Genomic DNA, 26,441 nt, shown 5'->3' on the forward strand with positions numbered 1-26,441 from the left:
ATTTAAATAAGTAAAATATATTCAATATTAATGTCATTTTATAAAATACAAAATTTTATGAATTATAATTTAAATATAAAATTAAAATACAATAATATATTTAATACAAATTACAAAAACAATTTGTATATATAAATATATATATATATATATATATATCATTTATCCCCTTTTAAATATGACATATGACAAAAAGTAAACTATCACCCAAATATCTTTACAGTGTTAAGGTAATAATAATATATTTGTTGAAGATATTTTTCAAAATACAAAGTAAAATTCGAAAAATACTATCGAATTTGGGTAATAAATATATCTATAAGCTTTCAATGCAGTAAAGTAATAAACAAATAAGTAAAGGGTGACATTCAACATGAAATTTTTTATTTTGACTGATTGAAATATCCCTTGCCCTGATTCCTCTGGATATTCAAATATTTTCTTCAGAACCACCCTGAACCTTCACCAAATCAGTTACCAAACTGCTATCAATTAATTCTAGAAATCAATTTTCTGATGAATCGTGCCCTCAACCGACCACTGACAGTTCCTGTCAATTGTATACTCCAACCGCCCCACCTTCTCAAAACAGATGAGCTTCCCTGCCTACCAACTGAACTCGATCTGACCCAAACTGCAACGGACGCAATCCACCAATTCCTTAGCCCACCGATGGTCCACTTTCCTTCTTATTTTGAGCCCAAACCCTAATTATATATATTTTTTATATTTAACAATAATACAATGGTAAGTATAATATATATATATATATGTGTACGTGTGTGTACGGGTGTGTGATATATATATTGGATGCAAATTGGTAGGTATATAAATATATGTATATATATGTATATCAAGTACAAGAAACACGAGAGAGAGAGAGATTAAAGTAATTTTTTATATTTTTGAAGACAATTTGTTATCTGATTTTTATAAAAACTATAAAAATAAATGATTGATCAATTATTTATTTATTTATTTATTTTATTCAAAAAATTATTTAAAATATTTTATTTTTTTATTTGTATAAAAATCTTTATTTAGAATCAAACATAAGCTTTGGACAAGGAGAGTGTTTTATGCAAATTTTATATTAATACAAGAGGATTTCACGTAATAAATAAAATACATGGTATTTTGTACATTTTTACTAAAATACAAAGAGGTGTTATATAATTTAACCATAAATTTTTTATGAAATCCTTAACCCATCCCAAATTAAGTTGGATTTAAAATCTCAAAATTTGTAATTCATTCGGTTATAAAATTTTAGTTAAATTACACAAAATCTACATATGATTTCATGAAATTGCGCGAAATCCCGCCTCCTTTAAGAACTGCATCAAACACCTCGTGGTTTCATAAACTTTGTGTCTAACCTCTCGGTCATCCTTATTTAACGATATTTAACCTGCACGTGCTCAAAATACGAATAAGTGTTAAAATTTTTATTCCCAAACCCTTAAAGTTATAAATATATTCATCGTTTTTATTATTTAGCCTCAAGAAATAATAAATAATTATTTTGAAATATTATTTCATCTCAAGAAACAATGAATATATTTATAATTTTAATAATTTAGAAATCAGTAATATGAAATTCATTATCAATTTAATTACATGTAGGTCAAACCTCATTAAATAAAGACGATTGAGATGGTTAGACGTAAAGTTTATGAAACCACAATAAAATTTGATATAATTTTAAAAGAATTGAGAGTTTAATACAATTTTGTAAAATTTTATACAATTTAACCTAAAATTTTAAATCCGGATCCGCTTCATTAACCACGGTTGGCGGAGACCCTGCCATCCGTAGTTCCAGGTGGCCTCAGGCATAGGTAATTTTAAACATAATGTAATAATGACGTAAGCGTGCTGTATTTTTTACGTCATCGGCGGTTACAAGGGCATGTCTCTCTTTCTCTCTCTCTCTCTATATATATATGTATATTCTTCACTTCACAGCCCTTCACTCTTTATCATCTTCTCATCCCGTCATTTTCTGTCAGTAATACGCAGACGCACTATACGTACACATACACACTTTCCATCTTCTTCCTTCTTCTCCTATGCTCCGATAATGGCGGTAACCGCCCTCGAACCTCTCCTCTACGTTTTCCTCGTTTCTCTCTACGTTTACGTCGTCTTCCTCCGCCGCCGCTCCAAAAGCTCCGCCGCTTTCGGTTTCAAAACCTACCCGATCGTCGGTACCCTCCCCGATTTCATCCTTAACCGCCACCGCTTCCTCGAATGGTCCACTGGGGTCCTCTCGCGCTGCCAGACCAAAACCGCCGTATTCCACCGCCCGGGGAAGGTGCACGGCGTCATCACGGCGAATCCGCAAGTAGTCGAGCATATGCTGAAAACGAATTTCGAGAATTACCCCAAGGGCGAGCGATTCCGGATCCTGTTGCAGGATCTGCTCGGGACGGGGATTTTCAACGCCGACGGAGAGATGTGGCGATTCCAGAGGAAAACTGCTAGCTATGAGTTCAATACGAAATCATTGCGCAATTTCGCCATGGAAAACGTCACATCGGAGCTCCGAAATCGATTGATTCCTCTTCTCCAGAGCGCCGCGACGAGCGCTAGGGTTTTGGACGTACAGGACATTCTGGAGCGATTCGCGTTCGACAACATCTGTAAACTCGCATTCAACGTCGATCCAGTCTCTTTAGGCGGAGGAGACGACAAATTTGGGGATGGATTCATGGAAGCATTCGACGAAGCTGCATCTCTCTCATCAGGTAGATTTATGTACGCCATTCCTAAACTATACATACTTAAGAAGCTCTTCAATTTAGGATCTGAGAAAAAGCTGCAGAAATCGATTGCTAGAGTCCATGAATATGCTGATAAGATAATAGCAAATAGGTATCAAAAGGTAGAAGAAGATTCAGAACACGAAATTGCTGACGATCTATTATCCAGATTCATCCTTAGGAACGAAAATTCACCTAAACATCTTCGAGACATTGTGATTAGTTTCATATTAGCTGGTAGAGACACAACATCCTCTGCTTTATCATGGTTCTTCTGGTTGCTATCGAATCATCAAAATGTTGAGGAAAGAATCCTGCAAGAGCTAGAAACAATCCGAAAAGCAGGTAACAAATCCATCGGCGACATCTACACATTCGAAGAACTGCACAAGATGCATTATCTTCAGGCGGCGATAACAGAGTCGATGAGGCTGTATCCGCCGGTTCCAGTGGACACAAAGGCTTGTAAGGGCGACGATATACTGCCGGACGGAACAGTTATAAAGAAGGATTGGTTCATATCATACAACACATATGCAATGGGCAGAATGGAGAGCATATGGGGCGAGGATTGCTGCGAGTACAGGCCGGAGAGGTGGATCGAAAATGGAGTTTGCCGGGGGGAAAGCGCATTTAAGTATCCGGTATTTCACGCAGGGCCGAGGATGTGTTTGGGGAAGGAGATGGCTTACATACAGATGAAGTCGATTGCTGCATCTGTTCTTGAGAGATTTGCAGTTGAAGTGATGCTGGAGAAAGGTCAGTCCCCTCAATACTTGCTGTCTTTAACTTTGAGAATTAAGGGTGGATTGCCTGTTAGAGTTAGGGAGAGGTAATTTGGTAGAGATATAATTTAATTTGGGGTTTGCATAAAAATGAATATAAATATGATAATACAGGGATATTCAACATATATTATATTATAATTCAGATGTGTTATTTTATAACACAACATACGTGACATATATATGAACATATTAAATCAGCACAATGTTGACCGGATCATGCAACCTAAGATTATGGATCTGATTTGAATGTAGTACAATTTGGTTTGAATTTGTGCCCAAAGATTCTTGATACTCCCATTAGGCTATGTTTATTTTTGTTTGTTTGGGTACGAAAATTAAAAATTAAAAATATTTTAATATAAAATTTAAGGATTATAGAAAAATTACAAAGAGTTGATAAATAGGTTAACTAGGAAAAATAGTTGGTAGTTTATTTAAATTTGTTAACATATGAATACCTATGTTGTGAGTGGATAAAATATGTTATTATAAATAAGGATGTGGGCGGGGAAACACACATCCAAGTGTTCATTTATTAATTTTTTTTTTATTGTTTTTTACTTTTTTTTTTTTCGTCCATCGAATTTATTCTTATTTTTCTTAGTTCATTTGTTAAATTTATTTTATAATTAATTTTGGCAAAGTTAATAAATTAATATTTAATTATTACTCTTTATTCAACAATTATTTACAATGAATGTCACTAATTTTATTGCATTCTCTTTTCATTTACTTTAATTTTTAATGTCAAATGTAAGTGGACTAATTTTAATGGACAAAAAATATTTAACTTTCATAATTTTATTAAAAGTACACTGCTCTGATTTCACAAAACATCCCACAACAAAATGTTAATCAAATGAAAAAAAAAATAAAAAATCATCAACTAAATATGATATTTGATATTTTTCGTAAATTCCGACTTTACCAAAACCTTCACCAATTCATCTTCTTTTTTATTTTTTATATTCTTTTCCTTCCTTACTTTATATTGTCTCGCATTTTTATTTTTATTTTTTTTACTATTCTCAACTGAATTTTGTTCTTTTATTTGATTTTGGTTTTCTCTCATTTTCGACTTTGGTGGAAAGGCAACTGTTATTTTTATTTGTGTTTTTTTTTTGTTTATATTCAACTTTTTAATCAAACTCAAGTTAGTCTGTGCTATACTATTTGAGTCAACTTTTTAATCAAACTCAAGTTAGTTTGTGCTATACTATTTGAGTCAACTTTTTAATCAAACTCAAGTTAGTTTGTGCTATACTATTTGAGTTTGAGGGGATGTTGAGATATTTTAAATATTCAGTTTTAGTTTTAGATTTAGTCGATTTATATGTAAATTTGGTCTTATTCACATATTAGATTACTTAGACTTGACTATCGAGTCTGTTTTGTATTGCCTATATATAAGCCCCTTATTTTAATGATCAATAAGACAATCTCATTATTTTTCCCCAAAATTTTTAACATGGCATCAAAGCCTATTTTTCTCATGTCGTAGGTAAAGCTTGTCAATCCGTTTTTCTCCAGGTATATTCAACCTAGATTGTATCCGGAGGTCTTGTGATTGTGAGATCATGCATTTGCAAGTCTGTCCTTTTGAAAATCTATCTCGTCTACGATCTGTCATTTGTCCGTTGTCTATTTCTGCGTGCAATCTGAAATCTGTCGTGAAATCTGTCGTGCGATCAGAAATCTATCTGCGATCTGTCTGCCATATGTCATGTCTGTTGTTTGCATGAGATCTGAAATCTGTCTGCGATCTGTCATATGTCCGATGCTTGTGTGTTGCATGCGTGAGATTTGAAACCTCTCTGTGATATGTCTGATGCTTGTTTGTTGCCTGCGTGCGATCTAAAACCTGTCTACGATCTGCCATATGTCTGTTGTCTGCGTGCAATCTGAAACCTGTCTACGTTCTGCCATATGTCTGTTGTCTGCGTGCAATCTGAAACCTGTCTACGTTCTGCCATATGTCTGTTGCTTGTCTGTTGCCTGCGTGCGATCTGTTTAGTGTTTGCAATATATCTGTTTTCGGCTCCAGCGGAGTCATGTTGTTTTCGGCTCCGGTGGTGAGTCAACTCGTTTTTTGCTCCGATGGAGTCATCTCGTTTTCGGCTCCGGTGGAGAGTCATTTCGATTTTGACTCAGGTGGAGATTCATGTCGTTTTTTGCTTCGGTAGAGTCATGCCGTTTTCGGGTCCGGTGGAGAGTCATCTCGTTTTCAACTCCGGTGAAGACTCATCTCGTTTTCAACTCCGGGGTGGAAAGTCATGTCGTTTTCGGCTCCGGTGGAGTCTTCTCATTTTCGGCTCCGTTGGAGAGTCATCTCGTTTTTTGCTCCGTGGTGGAGAGTCATCTCGTTTTTTACTTTGGTGGAGAGACTGTTATTTTTATTGGTGTTTTTTTTTTTTTTTTTGCATTTACATTCAACTTTCTTATAAGCTCAAGTTGGTTTCTGCTGTACCACTTGAGTTTCAGGGGATATTGAGATATTTTAGATACTCATTTTTAGATGGAGTAGATTTATATTTAGATTTGGTATTATCCATATATCATATTATTTAAATTTGAGTTTATCGAATCTATTTTCTATTGTTTATATACAAGCCCTTTATTTTGATGATCAATAAGACAATTCAATTATTTTTTCTGTTAGAAATTTTGGAAAAAAATAATTAGAGTGTGTTATTGATCATCAAAATAAATGACTTATATATAAGCAATACAAAATATACTTAATAGACTCAAATCTAAATAATATAATATATAGATAACACCAAATCTAATTATAAATATACTAAATTTAAAAGTAAATATCTAAAATATCTCATACAATAGCGGTACCAAATGCACTAGAAAATATACGATAATATTCCTGTCCGACCATTCCAAATGTATGTTTATATATATATATTGACGTTAGATGTTAGTGGGATTAGTAGGAATGTGACATGTTTGTTTGTTTGTAGTTTTTATGAAGAGGTTTTGTTGATTACGTCTCTCTCTTGATTTCTTTTCTCCACTGTTTGATTGATTCCATTTGTCGACTGTTGCCCGATGGACAAAAAAAAAGAGAAATAAAGTGATTTTGTTATTGGCTGCAAGTTGGTACTCATTTTAAGGTCAGTTTGTTCATAATTTTAAATAATAAAATTTTATATTTTAAGAATTTATTGATGTGATATGTGATATTTTAAATATAGAAATCTTGTAAAAGTTTGAGGAGTGGTTAGGGCACTACATGCATTGCATCCGCAAAATATTTAATATGATCGATCTTATTATGTTTTTTTAGTTTATGCATATGATTCGTTTATTATTTTAGAATTTTAAATGAATAGATTTTGCTAAAATGGTTTTTCGGTACTGGATTCACCGTGTTGGTCCGCCGTTGCAAGCGTGACTGACATATTATTGTCACGTCAATGACTAATCGGATGACCATTTTAGGGGAAAAATTAACTTGCAGGAATTAAAAAATAGTTTACCACGATATTTTGTAAAAAAAATAAAAAATTCACGTGTGGCTGACATGACATCTATGTAGCGATGACAACCTTATAGAGTATTTGCACTCCAAAAGTTCTTCGTAGAATGAGTGCGGCCTCTGGAGCGAGCAGCCGTGGCAAAAAAACCCTTCACTATGTCAATGGTATCACCTACGTACATATAAAATAAACATGTGCATATAATTGGAAACGAAATGAAGTCACAAAATATTTAATCAATATAAAATATTAAAGATGTTAACTCAAGCATTACATCATATGTAACGAAAAAGGTCGGAGATAATTCACTGAATCCAGCCATTTATATAGTAGCGTAATCAAATTTGTAAAATGTAGAGAGCAACATAAAATATAGACCATCAGTCACTAATGAAGTAAAAATAAACATAAAGTTTATTTGAAGATTTTGATTGAATGATATAGATATAATATTTGAAATACGTGCTATGCGAATGCTTACAGTAACCTCAGAAACTTCGTCAAATATTAAAAGAAACTCTTTGACCGGTGAATGTTCAGGTCGAACTCAAATAATAATGCTAATATGCAATGCTTTTATTGAAAAATTGTGCAATGAGTTGCTGCAATTGAAAACAAAATTAATATTTGCAAAAATAGAGATTTAAATAAATATTAAAAAATACTAGTGTGATTTGTCTGTCGGACTTAGTTTGCAGGTTATTAGGTTCGGCCGGAAAGTTATCAAGTGCGTACTTTCGAATAGCTGTTGCGAATTCTCACGTCACTAAAAAAAAATGTCCGCCAGATGGATGAAGGTGAATGCAGGTGAATGCGTGTAGATGAACACAAAAAAAAAAATTGATGAATGAATAAAAGTTTTAAAAATCAGACAAAGGAATAAATTGAAACAAAAGAGATATTAGTCAATTTTACCAAGTTCCCATTCATACTAATATTTATTACAAAGTCGTTAGACATTAATAAATAATGATGAAAACAACACGAACTATCCAATTAATAAATTATACAGATTTACACTAATCCAATTAATTAATCTATCTATTGACTTAACACTCGTCCTATGTTAATATTAAGCTAATTGCAAACTATCTAACAAATACAACAACAACGAACTAAATTAATCAGAAAACTAATGCTTGATTAAGGACTAAAACTAAAGCTTAAAGGTCAAAACTAAACCGACTAGTAACATAGCACCGACTAAAGTAACTTACTATTCTAATATCTAACAAACTAATCTAGTTGATCTTATTACAAATGCTGTTTGTTTGGTGGTTTGGATTTTGAGTTGGGATTTGAATAGTAAAAATTTTAAATTTGAATAGTTGTATGATGTGATATAAATAGGTATTGATGTGATGTTTTGAATGTAAAATTGATTTTTAGTATAATATAAAAAATAAAAAATGGGTATTTGATTTAATATTTTTGGGGAAAAAAAATGGAATGAATAGTGAGATTAAAATCCAATCCTCCAAACAAACACACTAATGATTATCATGGCCAAGATTAGAAATAAAAAGCTATATACATCCCTTTGAAGATGTACGCTATGCAGATTTCTTGTTTTGGCCGAGTGATCCTAATCTCTTCACACTTGTATTATAATTTTTATTTAAAAATTTTAGTTTCTATTATTTTTGTAACGGTTGAACATGCATGACAAATATAAATAAGTCAATAATTGTAACTGTTACGGAAAAATACTGCAGCAAAAACAAAATGGTTGAGCAAACAAAAAAATCTAGTTGTTACGAAAATATCCGATACAAAAAAATAGCAATTACAACGAAAAGATTGTTGCGAATGAGAATCTGCTATAAATAAGCTTTATTTTGATAGTAGTACAAGAGAATTTTGCAATTTTATTGTCATACATAGTAAATATATAGTAAATTTTGAGAAATCTTCGCTAAAGGAACACGGCCAAATTGTGACTAGAAAGATAAAGGGGTGTGGGAGATGAGATTTTGATCATCCCTTAGGATCTCCAAGTTATTATTCCATTTTGCAGCAATTACAATAAAAATACAGTTGATCAATAATAATTTTATTCTAACAATAAACTTCAATTTTTACTTTTAAAAAGTATATTCTATATATATTTTTCTTATATACTTCCTCAATTTATTACTTCTTTCGTCATCCAATTGCGTGTTTATTTGACCGGATACGAGTTTGAAGAAAAATAGGTAAAAATAGAAACTTTTACTCCCTCCGTCCCACATAATTTGTCCATATTTTCTATTTTCATCGTCCCATATAATTTGTCATTTCCTTTTTTGGAAAATTGATTATACACTTTAATCATATTTTAAAATTTAAAATTTAAAATTTAAATTTTTTTTAATCTTAATTAAACTATTTAGTTATCTTAATGTTAATCTATAATTATTTTTACTAAATAATAATAATTTTTACTAATACACTTCTTAATTATTTACTAATTATATTTTACCTAAATTCTCGTATTTACAGTAATGCGCCCATCTTATTTAGGATGGAGGGAGTACTTTTTTGGGTAAAGAAAAAATAGAAAAAGTGGTTTTCTTACTAAAAAGGGAAACGTAAATAAATTTTGATGAAAACAAAAAAATGAAAGTGAGAATAAATTTGGATAACATAGAGGGTATAAACTTCCTATTTTATTGTACAAAAGTAAAAGTAACTTTCAACTAAATACTAAAATACTCGTACTTTTTACTTTCTATATTACATTTACTTTAATGTTAATGGTAAAATACATATTAAACCATTTTATTACACTACATATCTATAAAATACTAATTTATCTTGATTCGCGTGAAAAAAAAAAAAAAAAAAACTTACCAATGGACGGAGAAAGACTTTTTATATTTATAAATTATATTCAACTTTAATTTATTTTTATATTATTGTCCAAAAATATATAATTTATACTATTTTATTTAAAAATTAGATATATTAAAATTAACATTTTTTATTATTGACTATACAAATGATAAAATTTTAAATAAATAATTAAATACTATTAAGACAAATATGATATAATAACTAAATAAAATTAACATAATATTATTAGTTCCTAATGATTTATTTAGAAAACATGCATTACTATATTGGTCTTGTACTCAATCATGGAACAAAGATCATGTGATTTGAAGCCACATCCCTAACTCAAAGCATTTTTCATAAATTGCTCTAATGTTTTTTTTCCATTGGGCAAATCCACTACTCATTCCATCACCTCTTTTAGAAAATTCAAACAACTCTTTTGGAAGATTCAAACAATTAACTACCCTAGTCATATATCGACATTGTAATACTCAGAAGTTAAGTCGGTGTCAGGCCCACTCCCATGGATAAGCTGGTGTCAGATCATTCGAACTTGAATATAGGTTAAATTGATTGAATAGACTACTTATGTCAACAATGTGTATATTCCTTTTCGAGAGTCCTACTGAAAAAAATCTAGAGTTAAACGTGTTTGCCCTAAACTAATTTAAGGATGAGGATAGGTGACTCACCTATAATTTGAGGATGAGGATAAGTGAGGATAAAACGCGAAGGACTCTTGTTGACCTATTGAGTCAGTCTACAATCACAACATGTTCGACTTTGCGTGGCTTGCGGGCTGAGTGTCACAGAGATGCTCCAGAATCAGTGATCAATTCTTTCATTGCCTTACCATTCAAATTTTAAATTTGAATTGATTGATAAATTATGTGATTTTTAAAAGTAATATTAGTTTTTACGATATATAAAGGTAAATTATATGATACCTTTTGTGTTTTTAGTAAAAATGTACAAAATACTGTGTGTTTTATTTATTGTGTGAAACCCTCTGTTAATATAAAATTTGCATGATACATCATCATTGTCCAAAACTGATATTTGATTTCAAATAAAGACCTAAATTACGCAAGTTTAATACAAATAAAAAATATAAAATATCTTAAATAATTTTTTGAATAAAATAATTTATTAATTAATTTTTATTTTATAGTTTTTGGAAACAAATTGTTATATGATGTTTATGAAAACTATAAAAATAAATGATTGATCAATTATTTATTTATTTATTTATTCAAAACAAATTATTTAAAATATTTTATTTTTTTTATTTGTATAAAAATGTGTAATTTAGGTCTTTTATTATAACTAAATATCAATTTTGGACAAGATGGTGTTTCATGCAAATTTTAAATTAACACAAAGAAATTTTACGCAATAAATAAAATATATGGTGTTTTGTGCATTTTTACTAAGACGTATGGGATATTATATAATTTACCCTATATATAATTATATTTAATTTGATATTTAAAAAGAAAATTGTAACTACTATATCTATTTTCAAATTCTTATTTACTTCTTATGTATTAATTTGTTCTTTTTTTACTCATTACTTTTATAAATCTGTTCTTTTTCGTTTCCGATCTATCAAAAAAAACTCTGTAATGCCCTTATTTAATTTCTCTTATCTACTGTATTTCTCATTTTGTCTTCTTGTATAAATATTTAATTTTTATCTTACGAATTTACTTTCTTATTATACATATAATAAATAAATAGTTGTATGAAATAAATTTTGACAACAAAAATAAACATTGATCATGTAAATTTATAACAGTTAAGAAAACTACATCAAATAAAACTTAATTGTACAATCATTTATTGGAAAAAGTATATATGTATATTCGTGTAGATACACAAAAAAAATAATACGAAATTAATATTGTAAACACTGATATATTTAAAAAAAATATAATTATATATTAATGTATGAGATACACAAGTATTATGTGTAAATAATGCAATATATTATAATAAAATAGTGTTTCAAATGAGGAATAAATAATATTGCAAATGTCACATTTAAAGTACAAAAGTATAAAATTTAAAAGTATAAATTTTCAGTTGACAAATATTTTATCTTTTTAACTAAAATAATCAGTTGAATTTTTTAAAATTGTACGAGAGTGAGGTAAAAAAAAAAAGTAAATAAAATATTATAAAATATTATTTAAAAAGTAAAAATAAGATAATAAGAAATTTAAAAAGAGAAAATTATGTGCAATAATAACACAGAGTTTATAAAGAAAAGAATTTGTAAATAGGAACCTGACAAAAAAAAAAAAGAGTTATTAAAGGATTTTAAGAAAAATTTTATATTTTGAAAAATTTTATGACTTCTAAATTTATGGTTTATGCATGATTATTATTATTATTATTATTATTATTATTATTATTATTATTATTATCATTTTGTTACAGAATATTGTAATGATTTATTTATTTACAAATTACGAAAACAAAATGCTCATATTTGCAAAAGAAAAATAGGGGGAAAAAAACCATTACCATTCCAATCCATCAGCAGAATAATTCCAAAAAAAAAAAAATCATCCCTTACAAGAACGAGGATATTCTTTCTCTATCTACCCTAACATCATATCAAACTCCTCTCTCTCTCTCTCTCTCTCTCTCTCATCAGTTTATGTCGGGCCCACCCGTACAAAAGGGTAGAAAATTAATTGTCAGCAATGGTGGTAACACGTCAGTTCTCCGCCTTAAGAGCGGCGGCGCCGGCGGTGGCGGGCGGCGCCGGCGGCGGAAGCAGCGCGACGGCGCATCTTTCAGAGCTGGAGTATTTTCTATATATCCCTCTCTGCCTCATCTCGGCTACACTCGAGTGAAGTTTAGCTAGCAGCTTAGCACAATCCCTGCAATAATAATAATAATAATTACCATTATTTATTACAGCAACCTTAATTAAACAGAAGCAATTAATAGCATTAATTAACGTTGTTGTAATCATTAATACTATTAATTAATTAAAAAACTCACGAAAGCTGCGTCTCAGAAAACCCCGTGTGCAATTTGAGCGTATCGTTCCAAGCTGGACTCTTCCCCAGCGTCGATCGCGCCACGTAGACTGCTGACGCGGCAATCATCGACGGACAGTATATCAGTGTCGAATAATTCATCATCCCCAGCTCCGCAAGAAAATACACCATGTTCTCAACCTAGAATTGATTACACGGAGATTCAATTAATGCTCGTAATTAATGCTCTCCATATGTAATAAATGCTAATCAATACTCACATCGGATTCGGTTTGCGAAGCTTTAATGAACCGGACGAGGAAAACGTACGGTGTCGGGACTGTCAGCATCCACTCTAGCTCCCCCAAGATTCGTTTCTCCATAACCAATATTTGTTTGTTGCTGTAAGCTCTATCCGCAATTCCGACAAGATCTTCAACCTTCAAAATATAGAAAATAAAAAATAAAAAATAAAATAAATTGTATGACAAAAAAATATCATATCAAATACTAATTTTTTATTTATTTTTATTACACTAAAATTTAGTTTTATATACAAAATATCATATCAATTATCTTACAAGTAAACTCACCCCAATGATATGATGTTAGAAGATAAGATAAAATTAATTACCTCCGGGGCCCAAATTTCCTCGTATTTAGAGGCGATTAGCATTGAGCTAAGCCCGACTAACTGAAGCTCCCCCCGTGAAGTAATTTTCGCGGCAAGATAACGATCAAGAATGTTGATTGTTAAGTATAATGTTTCTTGCGAAAGTTCGAATTTTTCGTGGACTTGGACCAACCAATCGACTAAGATTGCGCGCATTTTTTCGCTTATTTCCGGCTGCGAGTCCATGTAGTCGTGGACCCGGCCCTCGTGCTGTAATAAAAAACAACGGAGAACAACAACGTTAGAATCGAAAAAAAAGAACAAACCAGAGTATTCAAATTAAGACAAGATTTTATAATACCTCGGCCGACTTGTAGAACTTGTAGATGTCATCGATGTACTCAACTACTGCCAAATCGTTGTTTATATCGGCTGCGTCGATGTCGACTATTTGTAGTTCTTTTGGCGGCCTTTTGCTCAGCCCACAAGCCGCCTGCAATTCCAAAATCAGTTCACAGGGGAGATTACGTATACATATACTTGTATATGTATGTATTTGTATGTATATCTATGTCGAATCAAACCTTGCTTCGGGCCGTGAGTGTGGTAGAGAAACTCGGGGCTTTCTTCTTCGCTAACTTTTCGGCGGCAACTTTCTCCTTTTCTTTAGGAATTTCCGTCGAATCGGGGCTGATTTCGATGATCTCTTCCGGCTTGGGTTTGGGTGCAGCCGCTTTCTTTGCGGCGGGCTTCCGGCCAGCTCCGGCAGCTTTCTTGGCCTCTGGTAAAGCTCCATCGGCTACAATGGCGGCTGAAGTCTGAAATTCAAGATCCGATTAGGAAAATTATCCCTCGATTCAAAGAAAATAATAAGAGTTTTTCAAGATATTAAATTAAGTTAACCTTGTTCTTCTGAGCTTGTGCATTTGCCAGTAGCTGAGCGCAGAAACTCCTGAAAGATAACAAATCGAATCGATTTCAGTCATGTTAATCGATAATTTTGAATTGAGATCAGAAATCGACGGATTTATGTATAAACCTTGTAACCGGTCGAGAAACTTGAACAATAGGCTTGCCATCGGCCGGGACGGCGGCGGCGCCGCCGCGAGCAATAACGACATTTCCGATATCCCCTAGGGCACGGCGATTCTTCCTTTCTCCCCCAATATTCTTCTGCTTAACACCTCCCTGAACAGCCTCTCCACCTTCGGAGCAAATCAATTCACGAAATTAACACTAATGAATTCCCTAATTTTGAAATTGAATTCGTAATTAGAGAATCAATCAACATTTCCAAAACCGTAGAAATTAGAACACAAATCGAATCCTACTCGATCCATTAACCGATTCTGAAATTAACAACAAAATTGAAATAATAATTCCGCGATTGTTCAATTTACAAAAACTACAAAACGTTTATCGATCGATTAGACAACGAATTCGCGGATCAATCAGACGCGAAATCCACCCAAACCATCGCGAAGAAAAGGAAAATGAGTTGGGGATTAAAATGAATACCTCTATTCTGATGTTGAACCACCTGTCTTGAAGCCATTTCTGCCTAAATCTTTGAACTCCTTCTTCTTCTTCTTCGTATTGTTCTTCTGCGACTGAGAGAAAACACAGATCTATCGAACTTGGGGAAGAAGGGTTAGAATGGGAGCCTATTTGAAAGGCAAGTGCGCTTCCAACGGTCGAATTTTTTTTCAAACTTTTGTCCGTTGGATGGAAGATGATCCAACGGCATTAATTTATTTCCAAACAAGCCTAATGCGTGGTGCAATGTTACCGTTGCAGTTCAAGTTAAAAATTACATGTAATATGACAGGCATGATTCAGTACATGCGTCCACACCTTTACTATCGTGTGTAGTCAGATAGCTTATTATAAATATTTAATAATGCTTCAATCTTTTATTACGGCATGGAGAAAATAAATTGTAATTATTTATATTTAAATTAAGCATCACCACCGTATTTATTAAATCACTAAATATGTGTAAAATGTAAAAAAAAAAAATCGAAAATAACATAATAATAATAATAATAATAATAATAATAATAATAATAAATAAATAATTCAGATATGCTTAGTAACTGAAATGAGTGTTATTCAATTATTTTATATATATATATATATTTAATAATTAAAAATTGCAATTTTATTGAAAATAAAATAATGAGATTATAAGATGGTAATTTCAATTTTTTTTTAAAAAAAAGTGTTTATTTGATATATATTATAGGAGTGTTTGTTTAGTATTTATAGTTTAAAATGTTTTTATTATTAAAAAAAATGAAAAGAATATAAAAATATTATAAAAAATGGATGTTTTATTTGTTTTTTGAAGAAATTTTGTGTTTTTGTTGATGTATATTTTAAAATTATACTTTGATTTGAAATTTTTTATATTTACGTATAGAAAATTAGATTGATAAAATAAATAATATGGAGTATTATATTGAATGTTAATTTTTATAAGAGGATAATATATATATATTAAAAATCGTGTAAAAAAATAAAAATAAAAATTGAGCAAACAAACCCTTACTTTTAATTTTTGTAATCATATATATATATGGAATATTATTTGAATTGCTATAAATGATTTTACCAATTTAGTTTGAATTTTAAATTCAAATTAATATTATTTAATTGTACTTTTTTTAGTAAAATAAAGTATTATTTCTTTAAATAAAATGTTCTGTATATTATATATGCCTATTATATAGATATATTATGGGTTGATTTTGGGTTTGTTTGAGTAATCAATTTTTTACAAACGATTTTCAATATATATATATATATATTTTATACATCAGTTTACTTTTTGTATGTAAATTCTAAGGTATTAGTATTTTATTTGTAATAATACAATAGAATGATAAAAAAAACAAAAAAAAAAAAAACACCCCTTAATTTATTTTTTTAATAATATTCTTAATATGTGTAAAGTTTAAGAATATTTTTATTTGAATGAATAAGAAGTATAATTATTAAAAAAAAAATCAAATACATTGAAAGAGCACAAACTAAAATAATAATAAAAAAAAGTACATTGAAAGTGAATAGAGAGATTAATATATATTTTATTATCTCATAAAATTATAATATAAAATACTACTCTCTTCTCTTCGTTCCATAACAAAGTATTCATTTTTTTATTTTAGTCCGTCACATAACAAAGTATCCATTTTTTTTAAAAAAATAATTGTACTATCTACCTAACATTACAAATACCCTTACAACTTACAATATATTACACAAACGTCATTTCTATTTTATTTCTACGATATTCTAATATAATATTAATATTTTTAAAACTACGTGCATGAAGCAAATAAATATGCGGGTAGAAGAGGAGGAGGTGGACCATCTATTCTTATATTGTGAATTTGCCAATCATTTATAGTGCTGAGCAATCGAATGCTTCAAGATTTCTTGGGTCTTTCCGAAGGCTGGATATACTTCCATATTAGAGCCCGCAATGGGTCGATTCATGTCGGGTTGAATATTTTAAATGGGTTAAATTACTCAATCATAATCTGATCCGTTATTATCGTGTCGGGTTCGTGTTAACCCGTTTATTATCATGTCGGGTTCGGGTTGATTCGTGTTGACCCGTATACATAATTAAGTCTAATTTCTTGATTCAAATTAAATAATTTTTTTTATTTTATTGTCGTGTTATGTTAGTTTTTATTGGTCTGAGCGTAAATTAGGCTGAATTATTTAAAATTGAACTTAGTTTAAATTAATTTATAAAAAAATTATTAAACTATGATTATTTTATATATATAATAAATATATTAATCTATATTATAATTGAGTTGTCGTGTCGGGTTCGAGTTTAGAGCTTCAACCCTAACCCGACCCGTTTATTATCATGTCAGGTTCGTGTCAACCCGTATATATAATCGGGTTGGAATCTTTGACCAAAACCCAATTATTTTGTATCGGGTCGTGTCGGGTCAGTTTTTGCCAACTCTACTCCATATGCGTAAATCTTGTGATATTATTTGGGATCTCATGTGTTATGCAATAATTTGACGTATATGGTTAACGAGGAACGAATTATGTGTCAGAGTGAGATGGACTATCTGGAAATAGTATAATGCAAATATTGAGGGATAGACAGTAGTGCAGTGTTCTTTCAAGGAAATTTCGATCAACTTCAAGTTAATCCAAATTATAAGAGGCGGGTAGTAAGAACATAGTTATTATGGCTCCCTCCGGCTAGGGTTTGGTGGAAAATCAATGTCGATAGGAACGGCATTGGGGTGCCCAGGGGCGGCAGGTATCGGGATTGTGGTTCTAGATAAGGCAGGTGCAGTCATATTGATGATGTCCAAATTCATCGGCAAAGAGAAATCAGTGGTTGCTGAGCAAGAAGTGGTCCGACTAGTTCTTGACGAACTTCGCACGTTAGGGGGATTTTCGGTTCCTAAATTGATATTAGATTGTGTTTGGTACAGAAAAATAAGGCCAGAAAAATAGAAATGGTATCATATCTCTTGTTTGTTTGAATCAGAGAAATGGAACTTGAGAAATAAATCATTTCTATTTCTCTGTTTTCATTTCTCTCCCATTTGCAGATAAATGAAGAGAGAAATGACGTTGCAGTATATGTTTTTTTTAATTTTTAAAATTTGTTTATACTATTTAATTTTTATATTTTTTTTAAAATTGTATTATTTTAATTTTACAAAAACCAAACTTAATTTATTTGTAAAGTATTTAATTTTTACGATATTTTAAGAAATTGTACTAAAATATAATCTTAAAAAAGATCGTATATAATTTATAATTTTTTAAAAAAAAATTTTACAAAAATATTTTTTATGAATTTTCATTCGTTAAAAACTCTCTTTTTATCGGGTTAATCATTTATTTTTGTTTGATCATTCGCATATTTGCATATTTTTTTAGATTTCTCAAATGAATTCTCTGTTTTATCAAATAAGAGAATTAATTCTCATTCTCTAGTCAATTGCATTTCTCTCTAATTCTATTCTCTACTCTCGTTTATCTGCAATTTCATTTTCCGTACCAAAAGCTGACTCCTCCACAATGGAGTCGTGGTTAAAAAGGAGATCTCAATATTCTTGGGAGTTGGTTCTGATTTGTTGTTCCCGAATCTTATTATAAATAAAGTGGCAAGTTGATTTCAAAAAAATAAAAATAAAAAAACATATTTGGATAATATTATTAAAAATTTTGTAGTAGTAATTTTACAAGAATGTGAGACATTAGTGTTTGTAAGTTTCTTATGAACGTGATTAAAATACATAAGCATATTTTTCAAAAAAATAAAATAAATATTTTATGTGGAATAAAACTAATATTGAAAATAGTTCTTATGCTGCCCTACTCAAATCCAAACCCCAACTTACTAAGGATAGATAAACTTATCGAAAATACCAAAATATTGATTTACCATATCGCAAAATACCAACAATTTGATACGATATCGGTATGAATTTTTTAAAAATTTGTTATTTCGATATTGAGATACCGTACTCTACCGATAATATTTTAATTAAATAATTTAATTAGCCCCAGCAGTCAGACCAGAAGTTCGTCCGTTGTTTGTTGCGGTGATGGGATTATTGATTTATGATATCGGAAGATATTTTGCATTTTTTTCTTTCAATTATTTGATTGTATTGATTAATTATACTTTAAGATTGTTTATGTGTTGTTTAAAATAAAAATGTAGTTTTTTTTTAATATAAATTTCGATATAACCAGTATATACTATCGAAAATTTTGGTATAACCTGTAAATACCGGTACCTTACCGAATTTCAATATACCGAAAATTTCACTACTGTATTAGTATATTTTTTTAATATACCGAATTGTTCGATACGATATACAGTATAACCGTTAGGGTATGTTACTATTCTAACTTAAATTTTTACTATTATTGAAAGATTTCCTAAGCCGCAAGACAAGCGACAATATCAGGCTAGACAAAACAATCTGAAACAACTTCTATTGATCTGTGAAGTCAGTCTACAATTATAAAACAAACTTAGCTCATAGAAAAGGGTGACACGACCACGAATCAAAGTAGAGCATCCCGACAACAAAAACGTCGAGTATAATATAACAAAAACTCCCACATGCAAGAAAAAGACATGCTCGATAAAACTACTCATGTAATGCAACTACGCAAGGCTCAAATCCATGTACCAAATATTATGCGCGATAAATTTAGCACGGTTTATAGTAACGTAGCTCCTACAAAACATCTATAATGCAATACTAAACGCTATCACATAGAGATATTAGCGACGAATAAATATAACAATCCCAAAACAAGAATGATACAACAAAAGAAAACTACATAACACTAGCAATCATCTTAACATAAAATGGATAATGATGATCTTACCACAGTTGGAAAACACAGATCACGCGCATATTCGAAGACATAAAACCACAAAATCAAATGACAGGAATAGAAACTAGGTAGCCATTAGACTGGTCGACCCGTTTTTCTTCTTTTTTTGTTTTTTGTAAATTCGAAAGATCAAATTTCCACAAACTATATCCAAAATAAAAACTTATCTTGGTTTCTTAAAGGTAGGAGGAGTGAGGGAGCATCACATCACTTGGCCATCATAACCTTAACGAATTCTTCGTAATTAATTTGTCCATCCCCATCGACATCAGCTTCCCTGATCATCTCATCGACCTCCTCGTCGGTCAGCTTCTCCCCAAGGTTTGTCATAACATGGCGCAGTTCGGCAGCGGAGATGAAGCCATTCTGATCCTTGTCGAAAACACGGAAAGCCTCTTTTAACTCCTCTTCGGAATCAGTGTCCTTCATTTTGCGGGCCATAAGATTCAAGAACTCCGGGAAGTCAATTGTCCCATTTCCATCGGCATCCACCTCATTGATCATATCCTGGAGCTCAGCCTCCGTCGGATTCTGCCCCAGAGATCTCATCACAGTTCCAAGCTCCTTTGTTGTGATGCAACCTGGAAAATAAAGTCAAAATATAGCATTTTTGTGATGTAACAGAGTCGAACATTTCACATTCTGTATGAAACTATTTCAACAATCTAATAACCACAAAAAAGAAACAAATTTGAATAAAAAAAATCAAATCAAATCAAAAGATTTCAGCATAAAACAAGCAATTCAAGGATGCCATCAATGGCGGGTGGGGATTCAAATCGTAAAATAGATCTAACGATCATTATGCCAAACATTTCATTATCTGTAGTTGTATTGTATCTGCGCATTGCGTTCTCCAACATAATAATCAAATCACAGATTACCTGCCTCTTCTCTGTTAAAAATTTCCATCTATAATCGGACATGTTTATGACCTAATCAATTAACAGACAGTTCGACTAGAAACATCGATGATGCCTCAATCTACGATTAATCATCTTAACCATAAACCATAGCACATCTCGTCAATTCTCAGGCCAACACGCGATTAGAAACAACCCTACAATCTCACATCACAGGCCATTAAATTCAAAGCGGAAAATGAAGCAATTCCTTCCAATTTTCTTAAAAGCAAATCCGAATCGAGCATCAGACGCCATTAAATTCAACCAATCCAAACAGACGCACAAAATTTCGACACGGACGGGAAAATACCCAATCAGTTTCAACCAGATCTGGAACAGAAACACAAAAATCCGCATCGAACATAGGATAAAAGAAGGAGAAAAGAGGAACGAACCATCGCCATCCTTGTCGAAGAGGCTGAAGGCCTCCTTGAACTCGGAGATCTGGTCGTCCGTCAACTGATCCGCCATCAGAATTTCGATTTGCAGGCGTCGAATTTGGGGGTTCTCTATTTGTAGGAGGAGGAGAGGACTGCGTTGTTTATCAGCTAACAAAAGAAAATAAATATAAATATAAAAGTAAAGGCGAAAATTTACAGACCAAAAAGGACAACGCCAAATTTAAAGGGAAATAATAATAATAATAATAATAATAATAATAATAATAATAATAATTGACTAACAACAGTTGAGATCCTTATTTCTAATGTTGGAAAAAAAAAATAATAAAAAAATAATTAAAAAAATAATTAAAATTCTTTATAGAAAATATAGTTTAATTTAGGCTAATGTTTACTTTATATTTTACTAATACTTATCAATAATACATACTCTATTTTCCTCTTTTTAAATTATCTCCATTTTCTACGATAATTACATAAAGTATGAATATTTTGGTATTTTCAAATATTTTTACAGTCACTATCAATATAATATTAGTCCCTCCATTTCACAAATATAGTTTGGGTTACGTTTGGCATGAGATTTAAAGAATATTGATATTATATTTATAGTGAGTAAAAAGTATGACTAAAGGACTTTTTTTGCTCTTGTGAGTGTATTAGTGTAAAAAAAAAAAGTGGCAATTGTGTAATAATAATGAAAAAGTAATGATAATTTTATAATGATATGGTTATTTATGAAAATAAGACTGTTGTTTTGAAACGGACAAAAATGGTAAACAAGACTATTGTATTGCAACGGAAAGAGTATTATATTTTTCAATTATCATGTCAATCTCAAATGTCTCTATATGTTATCATAAATCTTTTGCTTATTTAAAATCATATTCTTTCCATTCCAATTTCAAATTATCTTTTTTTAAATATATTACTATCCTCGTGCTACTTTAATCTAATGGCAGCATTTAGTTTTTATGTACTAATTTTTCAATACAAATTATTATATCAAAATATAGTAAAAAATGACAAAAATACTTATATTAGTGTTTTATAATACTAATATAATGATATTTTTAAATTATACAAATATAAAAATGTTTTTAATATTAAGTACAATTACAAAAAAAAATAAATATAACTCTTACAAGCGGATAGATAGAGTAAAAAAAACAAACAAATATTTTATTAATTAATAAAAATACAAGATAATTATAATATTTTTATTCATATAAAAAATGAATATTCTGTAAAATAAGGAATATACGATACTCCTAACAATCTATTAATTTTTTTATTTTGGTCTGTCTCATAATAAAGTATATATTTCTTTTTTTTTTAAAGTAACGGTAATATCTACTTAACATTACAAATATCCTTATAATTTACAATATATTATACAAATGACATTATTTTTATATCATATAATACTAATAAGGTTAGTACAATCATGTACTTTTATTTCTACTTCATTTTAATATACTACTAATATTCCTAAAACTCCGTGAAAAAAAAAATAGATAGATAAGGATGGATGAAGTATTTAAATTTGATTAATTTTATTATTATTAAAAATAAATATTTTTGAGTGAGACAATAAAAATAATATATTGAGTTGTAACGAAAGAAATATTAAATATTTTTTTATAAAAATATCAAAGTAAACATTTATATTACACTTAAAATTCTTAGGGTTTGTTTGTTCCAAAAACATTTCAACATTATTCATTTTATAGGATTATAAATAAAAACATTTCAACATTATTTATTTCGGTTCAAATTATTTATAAATATTGCAATTATTTCGGTTCGATTAATCGAAATTTTCAGTTTGAATACAGTTCGCAATTTCGAGTATTTGTTCGATTTAATTTGAATATCAAATACCGGCATATTTACAAATAATGTAACCGTGACTATCCTTATATGTCATTATCATCTAATGGAATATAGGTCTCGATTGTAGAGATTAGTCACCTATTACATTAGATGGCAATGTATAAATAAAACACATCAATAATCGGTTGAATGACACCTATCATGATACTTGATGTGTCATAACAAATTATTATTTTTTAATATATTACATCAAAATTCCATTTGAACACAAATTCAAATAAAAGATATAAAATCTAATAATAACAAACAATAATTTAAACAATATATATCTCATCAGTCTTATTTATATTGTATCATTTATAATTTAGGAGTTTGAGTTTGAATTTGAATATTTTATTAAAATTTTTCTTCAAAACGTTTTTTTTTATTTTTTTATTATGACATAAGAATCCGTAATCGCTACCGAAAGTGCGCACTGAGTAAACCTCCGGCCAAACTTCAAAACGTATTTTGATTTACAAGAGTTTGACATTTATAGTATACGTGATTTCTATTTAATTATCATGTTATCGTTACTTTTAGTTTTATTTACTAAAATACCATCACATATTTTATTTTTTATCCTACTAAATTTAAAGGTATTTTAAATTTTTTGTCTTACACACACTTGCTAACTAATACTTCTTCGATAAAATTTTCATTTGACCTTTATACACGGATTAAAATAAATTAGTATTTTATAAATATATAGTGTAATTAAATAATGTAAGTCTATTTTGCCATTGACATTAACTAGAAGTAATGTAAAAAAATAAAAAGTAAAGATATTTTGATATTTAGTTAACAGTTATTTTTACTACAAACCGAAATGATAAGTTTTGATTTTGACATACTAAAATGGTGAAACTTAAAGTTTACTCTTTGGATTGAGGAAATATATATATTTTAATCTAGTAAAAAAACAAATGAAATATTTTATATGAGATTGAAGAAATTTAAGGGAGAGTTTGGTACAAAGAATGAAACTACATAAATGAGAATAGATAATGAAATTGTATAGAAAAGAAATTCATTAGAATGAAAATTAATTTTCTTATTTGGTAAAACAGATAATTCAGTTAGAAATGTAAAAGAAAATTTTGTGAATGGATCGAATAAGAATATATAATTAATCGGGTAAAAGAGAGTTTTAATGAATGAGAATTTATAAAAATATATTCTTTGTGACTTTTTTTGTTTAAATTATATACGATGTTTTTTAAAATCAAATTTTACTATAGTTTTTTGAAAATTTGTAAAAATTAAATACGTGAATAATAAATTAAATGTGATTTTTGTAAAATTGAAATAATATAATTTTAAAAATATTATAAAAAATTAAATAATACAAAAAAATAAAAAATATGAAAGAAAAATGAAAATAAAAAAATAAAAAAAAATTATTTATAATATCTATTTCTCTAATCAAACAAATAAGAGAAATATAAATATTTTCATTATCTACTGTCAACTCTTTGTACCAAATACAACATAAGTTTACTCTTTCTTGCAAAACAAACATACACAAACATGATGAATTGTGTTTGTAATACAACTAATATGTGCTATATTTTGGGCAACTTTTAGATAAGAAATTTTGTATATTTACTTCTCATTGTATATTTTTAATTGTGTAATAGATTTAACGGAGTTTGACAAATTTTCGGCATATTTGAAAGAAAAAGAACGGAATGCAGGAAAACTTTAAGCGTGATCACACAAGTACAACACAAAGTAGGAACTGAAAATTCCAAAGAAGTCTCCCGGAGTTAAAAGATGTATAATTTAATTGCAAAGGAGATCCATGATTGAAAATTAAAAAGAAAGTGAGAGGCAATTGAAGAGGAAGAAGAAATGCATCATCAGTTCTCACCCACATCGCTACTTCTTGAAGGGAGGAAGACACAAAGGAAAAAGGACACGGTGCATAGAACTCCATGGAGCAGGACATACAAACTTTGAAGGGATTCTTCTTCATTTTTAGAATTAGTTTGTTGTCGATTTCCAAATATTGAAGGCATGATGAACTTATTTATTTGCTTTGCATTTTCGATTTTCATGGATTGTGAGTAATTTATTTTCTAGTTTAGGTATGAATTAAAGTTTGGATATGAATTTGTGAGACTTGGTTTTGATTTTAATTTTGATGTTTATTGGTATTGAGTATATTTGTGGTCATGTATTAGTTTGATATTTCATAGCTATATTGAGGATTGACACCTGTAATTGTGTAATCTTTCAATTAAAGTAGCAATCTTGAGGTAGAGGAAGAATACTCTATGGAGGAATTAAAATCAATTTCGAACAACTCTTCGTACAAATTTGGTTAAATTGAATTGAGTTTTTTTAGTTCTCAATGTTGTCGAGTCAGCAATATTACGGTCGTACCTAAGATTTTCACTCAAACGGCCGTACCTTAGCTATCGACAAAGTAAGGAAACGTTGGTCGTGAACGCGTGTAGATCAACTATAACCAATTTATCCGATAAACCAATAAACTTGATTATGGTTGTCGGTCGATGAACAAATTTTCATAACCCAAACAGAAATTCATGCCTAGTCTAGAGTTTAGTTCATTTTGGTATTTGATTATATTTTAACTTAGTTTATTTTTTTTCTAATTTGAATTATTTTCCTTAAATCAAATCTCAAATTCCCTCTTTTATATATATATATATAATTATAAATTATTAGTTGTCAAATCTTGATTGCTTGCTGTAGAAACGACTCTACACACCACTACTATATTGTATTTTGCATTTTTATGCAACTAACATTTATTAGCAACAACCATATCAGTATTTTATATTGAATTGTTATATTTTGTAGAATAATAAATATTATATATTTTAAAAAGCATGTTAAAAAAATAAAAATAAAAATGTGTGAATACACCTATCTGTCTGAAGATATAACGGCTTTGTTCATCCAGAGTTTTAAGATGAAATAATTTTTTGTGTGTGATACAGAGAATTGTGTCAAAAATATAAAATATATTATTTTATATTGAATATTTGATTTTTTTTATTTTTTATAATAATTTTTTGACTTTCTATAAGGAGTATTTGAAGTTTTTTTTTTTTAACTTTTAAACTTTTGTGTAAAATATTTTGTATTTTTTGTTATTATTTTTTGGAATCAAAATTAAAAAATAATTTTAAAAAAATAGAGCGAAGCAAACCCATTTAAATGGTAGAGAATTTTTTTTAAATGGCAAAAGCTTGAGTATATACTTCTAAATATAATGTAAATATTTTCTAGAAACCAAAAAAAAAATATTGATATATTATTGCAAAAAAGTATTTAAAATTAGTTCTGGTCTTTTGAATTTATTATTCTTTTTATAATAAAAAAAATTGTTTTTATTTTGTTTTTAATAAAATAT

At 29.6% G+C, this 26,441-nt stretch overlaps 3 protein-coding genes across 3 annotated transcripts; 1 reads left to right on the forward strand and 2 right to left on the reverse strand.

Annotated features, from left to right (window-relative positions):
• The first annotated feature begins 1,960 nt into the window (after positions 1–1,960).
• Positions 1,961–3,678, forward strand: LOC127256590 (cytochrome P450 CYP94D108-like). Its single transcript, XM_051282685.1, has one exon. It carries the CDS (start codon positions 2,084–2,086, stop codon positions 3,599–3,601), a length of 1,518 nt encoding a protein of 505 aa, XP_051138642.1. The 5' UTR covers positions 1,961–2,083; the 3' UTR covers positions 3,602–3,678.
• Positions 3,679–12,377: 8,699 nt separating this feature from the next.
• Positions 12,378–15,341, reverse strand: LOC127256659 (G2/mitotic-specific cyclin-1-like). Its single transcript, XM_051282781.1, has 9 exons — positions 14,986–15,341; positions 14,507–14,672; positions 14,371–14,419; positions 14,052–14,285; positions 13,829–13,960; positions 13,489–13,737; positions 13,136–13,294; positions 12,877–13,055; positions 12,378–12,752 (listed from the first exon to the last, which is right to left on the reverse strand). The coding sequence occupies exons 1-9, from the start codon at positions 15,020–15,022 to the stop codon at positions 12,587–12,589; spliced, it is 1,371 nt and encodes a 456-aa protein (XP_051138738.1). The 5' UTR covers positions 15,023–15,341; the 3' UTR covers positions 12,378–12,586.
• A 4,474-nt stretch (positions 15,342–19,815) lies between these two features.
• Positions 19,816–21,343, reverse strand: LOC127256662 (calmodulin-7). Its single transcript, XM_051282783.1, has 2 exons — positions 21,176–21,343; positions 19,816–20,456 (listed from the first exon to the last, which is right to left on the reverse strand). The coding sequence occupies exons 1-2, from the start codon at positions 21,249–21,251 to the stop codon at positions 20,083–20,085; spliced, it is 450 nt and encodes a 149-aa protein (XP_051138740.1). The 5' UTR covers positions 21,252–21,343; the 3' UTR covers positions 19,816–20,082.
• Positions 21,344–26,441: the final 5,098 nt, after the last annotated feature.

This window comes from Andrographis paniculata, unplaced genomic scaffold (assembly GCF_009805555.1).
Source record: "Andrographis paniculata isolate CXL003 unplaced genomic scaffold, ASM980555v1 Contig56END, whole genome shotgun sequence".
Lineage (NCBI taxonomy): Eukaryota > Viridiplantae > Streptophyta > Magnoliopsida > Lamiales > Acanthaceae > Andrographis > Andrographis paniculata.